Raw genomic sequence first — 13,972 nt, 5'->3', positions numbered from 1 at the left:
TGCAGAAGTTTACAGCTAAGCACATGTAGACCATGTCCACCTTCCTCCTCCCAGGAGAAGGGGATGCTTCTGTACCTGCAGCCCTTTCTAAAGAAGGTCATAGTACATGTCTTTTTGAGAATTACAGAAGGCCAATTACATAATCCCAAATGTACTCTTCCGAACAGGATGATTACACTTATTGAGATTATAGGCCTATGCTGCCCATGGTGCCATTTCATTTATAGTAATTTATCTTCTCAGTAGTTTTACTGAATCAGATAACACAGTAATACCTGACACATACAGAAACCTGCATCTTACTTTTTTACGAGAATCTTCATATGGATATCAAGTCTTCATATATACGTCCTTGAGAAATGGACATGTAGAAAGTCCTGTTTCTTTTATAGCTCTATTTTACAAACAAAACCGGGGAAGAACTGTAAAGGAAAGAAAGTTCATTTTAACTATTTCAAGAAAATACTTGTTAAAAATTCTTCAGTTACATAGAAAGCACTTACTCAGTGTGTAAATTTTCAAAATTTCCTAAATATAGTATATAGCAAGGCTATACATTAGAAATCCTAGAAAATAATATCTAAGTAAAATATTTTCATGAAATGCTGTCAATTATGTTAACCCAGATGATAAAGATCATTTTTTTTATTCTAACAAACAAATTTAATGACACTAAGTTAAAAATACATAACATGACTTTGACAAAGCATGTTTTAATTGATTGATTGCAGTTTGTTAGTACCTAAGCTCTTCAAAATGTGTTGTAGCGATCCTTCTAGAAGAAAAAAGAAGTTAAAGGTACTGACTATGAAATTACATATATGAGCATATTTTTAAAATGGGAATAAAACTGTCTTTCAATGAAGCAGAATAATTTGATAGTGACACTCCATCCTCAGCAACCGCAAGATGCAATTTTACACTGCTTTGAGTACAAGTATCTTTTGAGCTGTCATGCAGAAATGGTTTCTCTACTTGAAAATGGGGTTTTCCTTTCATCATTCAGGAATGTGCGCCTGTCACTCTCCATTGCCATCGATACGGGGAGTCGTGATTGTACTCGGAGCTGGAGACACTGCTTTCGACTGTGCGACATCCGCTTTATGTTGTGGAGCCCGCCGCGTGTCCATCGTCTTCAGAAAAGGCTTTGTTAATATAAGAGCTGTCCCCGAGGAGGTAAAATGGAATCATCAGAAAATAGGGAGTTGTAATGCAACAGATTTTAGGACATGAAACTGTTGATGTGCAGTCTCCTAGCTCAGTCATCAGAATGTTCTTGAAATTATGAAATGCAAATTTAAAAATTTCTGGGCAACCCATGGTTTTTTTTTTCCCCCCTAATTCAGACATTCAAAGTAAAAACGTTATTTTATAATACTTTATTGGATAAAATGAGAAATTTATCTTTGTCAATATTAAGTGCTTCTTTTTCTTAGCGTTAGTATCTTTGAAATGTATTGTATTTAACTAGTAACAGTGGAATGTGCTAAGTCGTCATTTCTTAACAATAGGGATTCATCACAAAATGTAGGATATTGGGAGAATGTGGTAATTAGAGACAACTGGAATCTCTATAAGCCATGTTTACAAGCTACATTCAAAGTTATATGCCTGGGTTATACTTTAAGTCAGTCCATTCTGTGGTGAAACCAATAGAACAAAGAGATTGCCATTTATTATTATTATTTTTTTTTTGTTTTAGTTTTTTTTTTTATAATTTTTTATTTTTTATAAACATATATTTTTATCCCCAGGGGTACAGGTCTGTGAATCACTTTTTTAAGAGCCTCATGTAAGCATTATTTAGAATTAATAATGAGTTAACTTACTAAAAATGACAGATTTAAAATGATTTCATTCTTTCAAGTGACTGGTGATGAATCTTTGGTGAGGCATCCACTGGATACTTGTACCATGGACTTCTCAAATTTTAATGCTATTAGAGGAAGATAATGTCTTATAAAGGATATTAGTTCTAAGAACAAGAACAAAACATATTTATGGAAAGGCAAATTACTAATTTTATCCAAATCAGTATTATGAATATGATTTGCTTTAGAATGCCTTAATATATTTGGAGTCTTGATACCAGGTAAGAATTATAACTATAGTCAGTAGGTAATTTGTCACATGTAGATTAACCACATTACAGATTAATCTCACTAAAATATTAGAGTCACCACTGGTTCATGGCTGCGTTTCAGATGTCAACTTTATTCTCTGGGTTTTCTTTTATCTATTATACCCATTCAGACTTTTTTTCCCAAAATCCAAGGTGGGCGTGGTCATACCATCTGGGGAGGTTTTTTTCTAGAGTGAAATCTATAGTATCAGTTAGTATAATTTCATTATGTTGCAAATAAAAAGAAAACATCCATCCTGGAATTAAATGACTTTCCTAAGATAAAAGGACAATAGCTAATTTTATTCACCTGTATATCTCCATGCATATCACAGAGCCTCAGCAAAGAATAGAAAGTTGGCACATTTGTTTTGAACTAAATATTTTAAATCTTGTTCTTCTGATTCCAAAATCAAAAAGTTTTCATTATAAAAGCTGCACCTTGAGAGTTGGAAGGGAAGATGTCCCCAGATGGAAATGGCAAGTTACTTTATACTTTATCTTATAGTCATCTTCCATTAACAGTGGTAACTGGAAATGAGTGATGACTGTGTCTTCCACCCTCAGTAGAACACAGACACAAAATGAGACCAGGTAATTACTTGTGAGGGTAGAGGTAGACATTTGTTACTTACTTATTGATTTAATCAACCTATACATATTGAGCATACATTATGTATCAGCCATTGTCTTGGCAATTTTAATACAATTTTAATACAGCTTGTACTTACTGAGGGAAGACACTTGTTGGTCAAACTAACTATCACATAAATAGTGTATTGAAAGGTTATTAGTGCTATGGAGAAAAGTTAATGAAGGTAGAAGTATAAGGCATGTGTATTTGGGATGAGGGTATGGTAGAAGAAGTAGTAAGGATTTGCCCTTGTAAATGAGATAGCCCAGGAAGGCCACTCTAATAAGGTGACTTTGGGGCAGACAAACGAAGAAGTGAGGAAATGTAGAGATCGGGGCCAAACATTCCAGGCAAGGCAATTAAAGAAGGCTGTTAAATATAAAAAACATAAGTCAGTATGACTGGAACAGTGTAAGAGAGGACAGTTTGTGGCACACTAGGTGAGTCTTGTAGGCATTTAGCTTTTTTGTGTGAGAGAGGATGCCACTGGACTGTTATGAGCAGAGAAGCACCAAGATCTGAATTAATTTTTAAAAGGACTGCTCTGTTGAAAGTTGACTAACGAGGTTTTGGTCAGAAGAAGGGAGGCTGTCTGGGGATAACTGGAAGAGTAGGCCATTAGTCAGTGGACTGGCTTACAAAATGCAAAGATCAGAGTCCAGTCACAGCTGGCCCTAAGGCCAGAGTTCACTGGACTGAGCCATGGTTTGCAAACTGTTGAAAAACAATGGGTCTGTGGAACAACAGGTCACCCAATTGCAGTACAGCTTAGTAGAACTAAGGTGGATCTGGGGCCTAATTAAAACCATGAAAACAAATGGATGTTTATAATTGGCTTACAGGGAACCAAATTTTTTATATGATCTTCAAACTACTTGACTGTGAGGTCCATAAGAACAGGGGCCATGGTCAGCTCTCTTGGTTCCTTTGTTTCTTCCCCCAGCCTAGCACAGTGGGGCCACATATAAAGTGTTTAGCAAAGAATTGTGAAATGAATGTTTTTTGGAGGGAATTGGCATCAGGGCCTCTGACATTAAGAGAGCTAATACTTTTGGGGTGCCTGAGTGACTCAGTTGGTTGAGGGCCGGGCTCTTTATTTTGGCTCAGGTCAGGATCAGGGTTGTGAAATAGAGCCCAGTAAGGGGTTCTGCACTCAGCAGGGAGTCTGCTTGAGATTCTCTCTTCACCTCTTCCCCTTTCTCCTTACCCCTCCTCCTCCCCCCAGAATAAACTGATAAAATCTTTTTTTTTTTTTTAAGATTTTTATTTATTTATTTGTGTGTGAGAGAGAGCACACAAGCAGGCAGGGTGGCAGGCCAAGGTGGAGAGAGAAGCAGGCTCCCTATTGAGCAAGGAGCCTGATGTAAGACTCAATCCCAGGACCCTGGGGTCATGACCTGAGCAGAAAGCAGCAACTTAACTAACTGAGCCACCCAGGAGTCCCTAATAAAATCTTAAAACAAAAACAAAAACAAAAACAACTAATACTTTCCAGGTTAGACCAGTATTAGAATAATAGGCTTTTGAAAGTTCATTTGGTTATTTTAGGCAAAATTCCTCAGCATGAGAGAAGAAATAATATGTAATGCATTATCAGAATATGCATAGATTTTAGGGCTGGGTTTTTGACCAGTGCCTGTGCTCTTTTTAGAATTCAGAGCTTTCAGAATTACCAGAGGTTCTGGTATTAATGCCTCATGTCTGTTACTTGGTTTTGGTACATCAGAAGAGGGCCCATGACCTGGCAATGCTAAGTTATGAACCTGTCAGGAGGAAGTTCAATACTTCAAGACAGGATTTGGGGAGAATATACTATAGAAAAAAATTATAACCAACATGAAAAATTTAACGTTGTGCCCAGTTTCTTTGTCTTTCTCCTATTCCTCCCATGCTTTCTGCTCCCAATACACTCATACTATAACTACGGTTGGTTTCTTTAAAGTCAATGAAGAATGACAAAAATGGATGTTTAGGGTTTTTCTCACATATGTGTGTTGTTTAATGGGTTTAGGCTCTTGGATGGAATTTGGGAATAATGTGATTTTTCTTTGTTGGTTAAGGTCCTCACTGTTAAGCATGTCAGTGTGCCTATATGCAAAGCTTCGGTCTAATTCTCAGATGGTTTTAGAGGATGGGGAATGCAGAATGGTATAAAGTTCTCTCATCTTTTTGTGGCAAATATGAATTATTATAAAAGCCAGTTACATTTAACATCATGTGGTTAGTAACCAAGCACAGTGTGATTGGATCTGAAGTGCTTTAATCTGCTTAACTTGGAGGCAGAGCCCAATAGATTCAGCAGTGACACCCACATCCCATTCTTCCAATGCAGATGTTCTCAAACTTTAGTATGCATCAGAATCACCTGGAGGGCTTGTTAAACACAGCTTGCTGGGCCTTGGTCCCAGAGTTTCTGACTCAGTAGGTCTGGGAGGGGCCCGAGAATTTGCATTTTTAACAGGTTTCCTGGTGATGCCAAGACTGCTGATCCACTGCTCTTACATATCATCAGTGTCGTTTCCAGCTGTCTAATTAGAGCTGTAAGCAGTGTGCTGTTCCGGGGCACTTTCCATCTTAGTTAAGAAAGCATTAATGCTACGGGATACAGGTTTGATGAAACGAAGATATTGAGGCATCATCAGCATATTGATGTAATTCTGATTCCAAATGTCTTTCAGTCTCCCTGGTGGCCTCACACACATGCTAAATAGGATGCTACTGACAAACTAGTGCTTCTCAGCTGCGGGTCCTCAGGGAAACCAGCCAATCACTCAGCACTAGCCTCTAAGAAGATGAGGGGAAATCTGTTAATAATTCCCTCCAGTACTTTCTGCAAGCTTAAATAGGTGAGATTAAATTTCACAGGATAACAGAATCCCCCAAAATGCTGGTATTAAAAGCTGTTGACAGATCAGATAGAACTGCAAGAATGCTTTAGGCAGTCGGGAATCCCTAAAAGGAGGCGTGAAGGTCAGGACTCAACAGACCTGCTTGAGTAGATAAATTTAAAAGATAAGGTTGGGGAAGGACTTTGTAGTTCCTATTATTTATTACTGAGAAGAATATGGTACAAAATTATTTTAACAGTACCATCTCATCCACAAACTTTAAGAATCTGTTGTTCATGTATTTAATTTCCCAATATTAGCAAAAATATGATCGATCTTTAATTCTGCCGTGGTTTAAATGGGCTCTCTAGAGCACTCTCCAGTGCCCTTTGGCTTCCCCCTATTCATTTGCCAAAATATTAACTGATTTACCTTTGATGTGTCTGTTTCCCCATATTTGAGCTATACAGAGGGTCAGCTGTTCTGATGCTACTTTACTATTTTAATAATAAAAATAACAGCATCAGATTGCCTAGTTCAGTTAGTCGAAAATTTCTTTGTTACTGCAATGCTGAAATAATACATCTTCTTTTCTTTCTTTGAAATAATAGATTTTCATGTGAAAGAATGTGCCTTTTTGTTGACTCCTTCTGATACCGTATAGCATACCCCATAATAGATCTCTATGTGGTCAATCTGTAGGCCTCCTCTCAGACATTTATATCAAATGATTTTTAAGGGGGTGCCTGGGTGGCACCCGGTTAAGCGTCTGCCTTCAGCTCAGGTCATGATGCCAGGGTCCTGGGATCGAGGCCCTGGTCGGGCTCCCTGCTCAGTGGAGAGTCGGCTTCTCCCTCTCCCTCTGCCCTCCCTGCTCATGTGCTCTCTCTCTCGCTTTCTCACTCTCAAATAAATAAAATCTGAAAAACAAGCAAACAAATGATCTTTGAGCTACATTCATTGATACTTTCATTACCTACATCTTGCTGTCTAAACATTGATTTTCTTACCAGTAAGTTATACTTTCTAGTTTTTATTTAATTATAAGAAATATGAACCTGGGACTGTTTTTAGAAAATAACCTCTATATGCTGACACATTTAATTTTACTTACTAAGGTTGATGCTTATAGGAGCTCTTCAACAATTTGGCACCTGCACATCATTTAAGTTGGTATTCTTCACAGAAAGTAATCAGAATCTGTTAGCATGATTGGCAATATGAAGATACCTGCACATAAACAAATAAATAAACACACACAATTGCCCTCAGCCTACAGTAAATTGGTGGCAGCTAGGGGCTCCCCTGGTACTAAGATATTAAATATATATTGAATACTTTAATGATGGCATGGAATGATGTTCCATGGATCTAAGCGTGTTTCCATTTTTGAAAGTATGAAAATTCAGTGTCATATGAGAAAGTAAAATGGAACAGTTGAAAAGCTTTTAACTAAACGTTGTTTGAGAAGTTGGTTCTAAGTTATAAACCCTAATCTGAGAATGCCCATCTATAAAATTACTGCTGTAACTTTATGGTTCTGAAAGCTTTTTATATGCCCCAAATTCTATATTTTGAACACTGAGAGAAAGATATGTGAATTATGTGGAATCTGGACAGGAGGTCTATGTCTCCTCAGAGAATAACAGCAACTCTGTACCGAAAAACTTGACCCTATCTAGAAATACTACTCTTGAAGCAAGTTGCAGTTAATGTATCCCTAGTCTATTGGTAGGTAAAATCTGCTGCATTCAAGACATGATATCAAAGAAACTGACAGCTGAAGTTGTCAGAATTCTACCCTGAATGCAGTAATTCAGGTGGCAAGTAGGACCCAAAACAAACAAACAAACAAACCAACCTATAAATAGTGCAGGAGCCAACAAAAGCCCATGCTCATCCAAGATTATACACTTTAAAGGCTTAACTGTTTTCAATAATTCCTAGAGGAGGGAGGTGCCTGGGTGGCTCAGATGGTTAAGCATCTGTCTTCAGCTGAGGTCATGATCTCAGGGCCCTGGAATCAAGTTCCGTGTCAGGCTCCCTACTCAGGGGGACATCTGCTTTTCCCTGTGCCCCTCCCCTGCTTGTGCATGCGTGCGCACGCTCTCTCTCTCTCTCTCTCTCTGTCAAATGAATAAATAAAATTTACACAAAATAATTCCTAGGGGAGGATGGTAACTACATTATGTTGACAAGGAATAGCTATAGAGCTGAAAACTACATCTCTTTTAAAAAGGTTTAATAATCATTTATGATCCATATGTATATATGTATGTATTTATATGCATCTAGATGTGTGCAGATACATATGTAAACATAAATTCATTATCAGTGAACATTTATGTTGTTATTAAGTCACTATCAGGCTTTATTACATGGCAATGTGTTATTACTTTATTAACGTTTATGTGAAAGCTAGAGGGCCTTCTTCCATTAGTAAAAGTCCTCTCAGTTTTTCAGTGTCTTCTTTTCTTGTCTTATACATTGAAAATATTAAAAAGTAACTATAAAATAGTTATAAAATGCATAACTTTAAAAATATGCATGTTGATCAGGCACAAAATCCAAGAGATAAAAAGAAAACATACATGAATTAATATAAAAACAAATAAATATTATTTTTAAATCCTTTAAATCATTTAATCATATCTTTTTCTTTTAAAAAGGTGAACTCATCCTTCAAGGCCTGCTCCAAATGTCATTTTTTTCTTCGACAGCTTCCTTAGTCTCCCTCCTGTGAGATCTTATAGCTCTTTATGCTTCCTGTATAGTAGCACTTGTCACATAGGAAAGTTATTACTTTATACTCACCTCACATATTAGAATGCAACTCCTTCAGATGGATTGGTTCATTCAACTTATATCTGATTCAAAGTATAGAATGATGTTTGATCCAAAGCATCAAATTAGTGAATTGTGTGGAATAGTATTTTCTGGGCATTGAAAGCCTATAGGAAGACTTTACATGAAAATGAAATACTCAAAATATATAACTTATACATATATACATACACCTCAAAATTACTACTGTTAACTTTTAAATAAGTAATTATTTTCCAAGTTTTAAAATATACCATGTTACAATATTAACCTAACATTAAAAGTAGATTGAATAGGGGCGCCTGGGTGGCTCAGTGGGTTAAGCCGCTGCCTTCGGCTCAGGTCATGATCTCAGGGTCCTGGGATCGAGTCCCGCATCGGGTTCTCTGCTCAGCAGGGAGCCTGCTTCTCTCTCTCTCTCTGCCTGCCTCTCCGACTACTTGTGATTTCTCTCTGTCAAATAAAAAATTAAATCTTTAAAAAAAAAAAAAAAAGTAGATTGAATAAAAATCATCATTCCTGGTCTTCAGTGTTTTAAAAGATAGCTACAGAATTTTTAGAAAAGAAAGAAAAAAACTATAACCAATAATATAAAAGGTAAAAAATTAATAAACATTTATAGATATAAATAAACTCAGGATTAGAAATAAGAGAGCATCCTTGTTTGAACAGATTTATATAAAGAGGGATTTCAAGATTGAAGAAAGATCCTGAAAAGTTATGCAGAAGAAAATTTTGTGAGATACTCTGATAGCACCCAGGAATGCTTGACTGCAGTAAGGTCCAAGATGAGAAATGTAAGAGTTAGTCAGATTTAAGAAAATTTTGTCAATTATGAGTAATATTTAAAAGTAGACTCTTCTTGGGGCACCTGGGTGGCTCAGTCAGTTAAACATCTGCCTTGGGCTCAGGTCATAATCTTGGGGTCCTGGGATCAAGCCCTGAATCAGGCTCCCTGCTCAGCAGGAAATCAACTTCTCCTTCTGCCCCTCTGCCCCCTCATGCTTTCTCATATTCTCTCTCTCTCTCTCCCCTTCTCTCTAACAAATAAAATTTTTAAAAAATAAAACAAAAATGCATTCTCCTTGTTAGAAAAAAATGTATTTTGTGATGCTTGTGCAAAAGCATTTAAACCCCTAAATTATCCCATGAATTGTGTTTCTGGTTTTTGAAGCTCAGTAGTATCACAATAAAATAGTTAAGGGGCAGCTGTATCCACTGCATTGTACAACTCTTACATGGAAAAATATTTCTTTCAGCTCAGGATTCTTCAATTTAAAAAGCTTAAGTGTTCTACTGTATCTCTAGTTTCTAACTCATTGATCTCTGCTCTAATCTTAATTATTTTCCTTCTTGTGCATGGGGTTGGCTTAATTTGTTGTTGATTTTCCAGTTTTTTAAGGTATAAAAAGATTTAGTGTATAGTTTTTTAGTTTTATAGTTTTATAGGCTTGAATGGCTATGTATTTCCCCCTTAGGACCGCCTTTGCTATATCACATATATTTTGGACCGATGTGTTTTCATTCTCATTGGTTTCCATGAATTGTTTAAGTTCTTTGGCTGATCCAAACATTCTTGAGCAGGATGGTGTTTAGCTTCCAAATGTTTGAATTCCTTCCAAACTGAGTTCCAGTTTCAAAGCATTGAGGTCTGAGAATATGCAGGGAATAGTCTCAGTCTTTTGGTATCAATTAAGCCCTGTTTTGTGACCCAGTATGTGGTCTATTCAGGAGAAGGTTCCATGTGCCCTTGAGAAGAACCAGTATTCTGTTGTTTTAGGGTGGAATGTTCTGTATATATCTATGAGGTCCATGTGGCCCAATGTGTCACTCAAAGCTGTTTCTTTGTTGATCTTCTGCTTTGCTGATCTGTTACTGAGGGTGATGTGTTAAGAGCCCCTACAATAAATGTATTCATATCAATATGACTATTTTTTTTAACTTTTTTTTTTTTTTTTTGGCTTATGTAGTTGGCTGCTGCCAATTGGGGACATAAACATTTACAATTGTTAGACCTCCTTGGTGGATAGACCCTTTAAGAATGGTGTAGTGTCCTTCTGTATCTCTGACTACAGTCTTTAGCTTAAAATCTAATCTATTTGATATGAGAATTGATATACCAGCTTTCCTTTGAGACCCACTAGCATGAAAGATGGTTCTCCATCCGTTCACTTTCAGTCTGGATGTACCTGTAAATTCAAAATGTGTCTCTTGTACACAGCATATAATTGAGTCCTGTCGTTGTATCCAGTCTGCAACCCTGGGCTATTTTATGGGAGTATTTGGGCCATTCACATTGAGAGTGATTATTGAAAAACAAATTTTTATTGATATCATGTTGCCAGTGATGTCCTTATTTCTAGAAGCTGGTTCTTTGAAATAATCAATAAGATTGATAAGCCACTGTTCAAACTAATCCAAAAGAAAAGAAAAAGAACCCAAATTAATGAAATGATGAATGAAATGGGAGAAATCATGACTAACACCAAGGAAATATAAACAATCATCAGAAATTATTATCAACATTTATATGCCAATAAGTTAAGCAACCTCGAAGAAATGGTTGCATTCCTGGAAACCTATAAGCTTCCAAGACTGAAATTGACAACCTGAAGAGACCAATATCTAGTAACGAGATTGAAGCAGTGATCAAAAACCTCCCAAAAAACAAGAGCCCAGGACCTGACAGATTCCCTGGGAAATTCTAACAAACATTCAAAGAAGAAATGATACCTATTATCCTGAGCTGTTACAAAAAATTGAAGCAGAAGGAAAACTTCCAGACTCTTTCTGTGAAGCCAACATTACCTTGATCCCCAAACCAGGCAAAGATCCCACCTAAAAGGAGAATTTCAGACCCATATTCCTGATGAATATGAATGCAAAGATTCTCTACAAGATCTTAGCTAATAGGATCCAACAGCACATCAAGACGATTATCTACCATGACCAGGTGGGATTTATCCACGGGATGCAAGGCTGGTTCAACATTCACAAATCAATCAATGTGATAGAACAAATCAATAAGAGAAGAAAGAAGAACCACATGGTCCTCTCAATTGATGCAGAAAAAGCATTTGGCAAGATACAGCATCCGTTCCTGATTAAAACTCTTCAAAGTATAGGGATAGAGGGAATATTCCTCAATTTCATAAAATCTATCTATGAAAAGCCCACAGCAAATCTCATCCTCAATGGGGAAAAGCTGACAGCCTTCCCTTTGAGATCAGGAACATGACGAGGATTGCCACTCTCACCACTCTTGTTCAACATAGTATCAGAAGTCCTAGCAACAACAATCAGACCACAAAAAGAAATAAAAGGTATTCAAATTGGCAAAGAAGAAGTCAAACTCTCTCTCTTTGCAGATGACATGATACTTTATATGGAAAACCCAAAAGACTCCAACCCCTAAACTACTAGAACTCATACAGCATTTCAGTAATGTGGCAGGATACAAAATCAATGCACAGAAATCTTGCTTTCTTATACACGAACAGTGAAAATACAGAAAGGGAAATTAGAGAATCGATTCCATTTACTGTAGCACCAAGAACTGTAAGATACCTGGAATAAACCTAACCAAAGAGGTAAAGGATCTGTACTCGAAGAACTACAGAACACTCATGAATAAAATTGAAGAAGACACAAAAAGATGGAAGACCATTCCATGCTCATGGATCAGAAGAATAAACATTGTTACAATGTCTATACTGTCTAGAGCAATCTATACTTTCAGTGCCATTCCGATCAAAATTCCACCAGCATTTTTCAAAGAGCTGAAGCAAACAATCTTAAAATTTGTATGGAACCAGAAGAGACCCCGCATTGCTAAGGAGATGCTGAAAAAGAGAAACAGAACTGGGGGCATCACGTTGCCTGATTTCAAGCTTTACTACAAAGCCGGGATCACCAAGACAGCATGGTACTGGCACAAAAACAGCACATAGACCAGTGGAACAGAATAGAGAACCCAGATGTGGACCCTCAACTTTATGGTCAAATAATCTTCAACAAAGCAGGAAAAAATATCCAGTGGAAAAAAGACAGTCTCTTCAATAAATGGTGCTGGGAAACTTGGACAACTATGTATAGAAGAATGAAATTCAACTCTTCTCTTACACCATCCACAAAGATAAATTCAAAATGAATAAAAGACATCAGTATGAGGCAGGAATCTATCACAACCCTAAAGGAAAACATAGTAACTTTTTCGACATTGGCCACAGGAACTTCTTTCAAGATATGTCTCCAAAAGCAAATGAAACAAAAGCAGAAATGAACTTTGGGACTTCATCAAGATCAAAAGCTTCTGCACAGCAAAGGAAACAGTTAATAAAATAAAGAGGCAGCCCACGGAATGGAAGAAGATATTCGCAAACAATACTACAGACAAAGCGCTGATATTCAGGATCTATAAAGAACTCCTTAAGCTCAACACCCAAAAAACAGATAATCATGTCCGAAAATGGGCAGAAGACATGAACTGACAATTCTCCAAAGAAGACAGACAAAGGGCTAACAGACACATGAAAAAGTGTTCACTGTCATTAGCCATCGGGGACATTCAAATCAAAACCACATTGAGATAACACCTTATATCAGTTAGAATGGCCAAAATTAATAGGAGAGGAAACAACAAGTGTTGGAGAGGAGTGGAGAAAGGGGAACCCTCATACACTGTTGGTGAGAATGCAAATTGGTGCAGCCACTTTGGAAAATAGTGTGGAGGCTCCTTAAAAAATTAAAAATAGAGCTTCTCTATGACCCTGTAATTGCGTATTTACCCCCAAAGATACAGATATAGTGAAAAGAAGGGCCATCTGTAACCCAATATTCATAGCAACAATGTCCACAATTGCCAAACTGTGGAAAAATCCAAAATGCTCTTTGATAGACAAATGGATAAAGAAGATATGGTCTATATATGTAATGAAATATTACACCCCCATCAGAAAGGATGAATACCCAACTTTTGTATCAACATAGATGGGACTGGAGGAGATTATGCTGAGTGAAATAAGTCAAGCAGAGAAAGTCATTTATGATATGGCTTCACTTACTTGTGAAGCATAAGGAATAACATGGAGGATATTAGGAGAAGGAAAGAAAAATGAATTGGAGTAAATTGGAGAGGGAAATGAAGCATGAGAGACCGTGGACTCTGAGAAACAAACTGAGGGTTTTGAAGGGCAGGTGGTGGGGGGATGGGTGAGCCTGATGGTGAATATTAAGGAAGGCACGTATTGCGTAGAGCACTGGGTGTGGTTCATAAACAATGAATTTTGGAACAGTGAAAAATAATGACTACATGCATACATACATGCGTACATACAAAATAACGAGCTTAAGGTGGGAAAAACAACCCCTAAGCCTATAATATCATAGTACATACTAAAAGGAACCTCAACTTGTGGTCTCAGCAAACTTTTTTTGCTAAAGAAAAGAATAACTGCAGAATTAGCTTAAATAGTCTAGAAATTAGTAAACATATTAGAATTGTTCTGCTTTTCCCGCTGTCTGTGAGTCTATACAAACTAAAAAGTACAAAAGAGGTTAAGAACT

The 13,972-nt window shown here is 37.0% G+C and overlaps 1 protein-coding gene across 5 annotated transcripts in view; it reads left to right on the top strand.

Moving 5' to 3' along the window:
- DPYD (dihydropyrimidine dehydrogenase) overlaps positions 1-13,972 on the top strand; it is an 831,034-nt gene that overhangs the window by 356,496 nt on the left and 460,566 nt on the right. For all 5 annotated transcript variants that reach the window (XM_082686466.1, XM_082686464.1, XM_082686465.1 and 2 more), the window contains one exon: positions 1,007-1,176. In XM_082686466.1, coding sequence (XP_082542592.1) covers positions 1,007-1,176 — 170 coding nt within the window. The remainder of the gene's footprint in view (positions 1-1,006; positions 1,177-13,972) is intronic.

Source organism: Mustela nivalis (genome assembly GCF_964662115.1).
Source record: "Mustela nivalis genome assembly, chromosome: 10".
NCBI classification, from domain to species: Eukaryota; Metazoa; Chordata; class Mammalia; order Carnivora; family Mustelidae; genus Mustela; species Mustela nivalis.
This window is presented reverse-complemented; position numbering and strand designations above follow the sequence as displayed.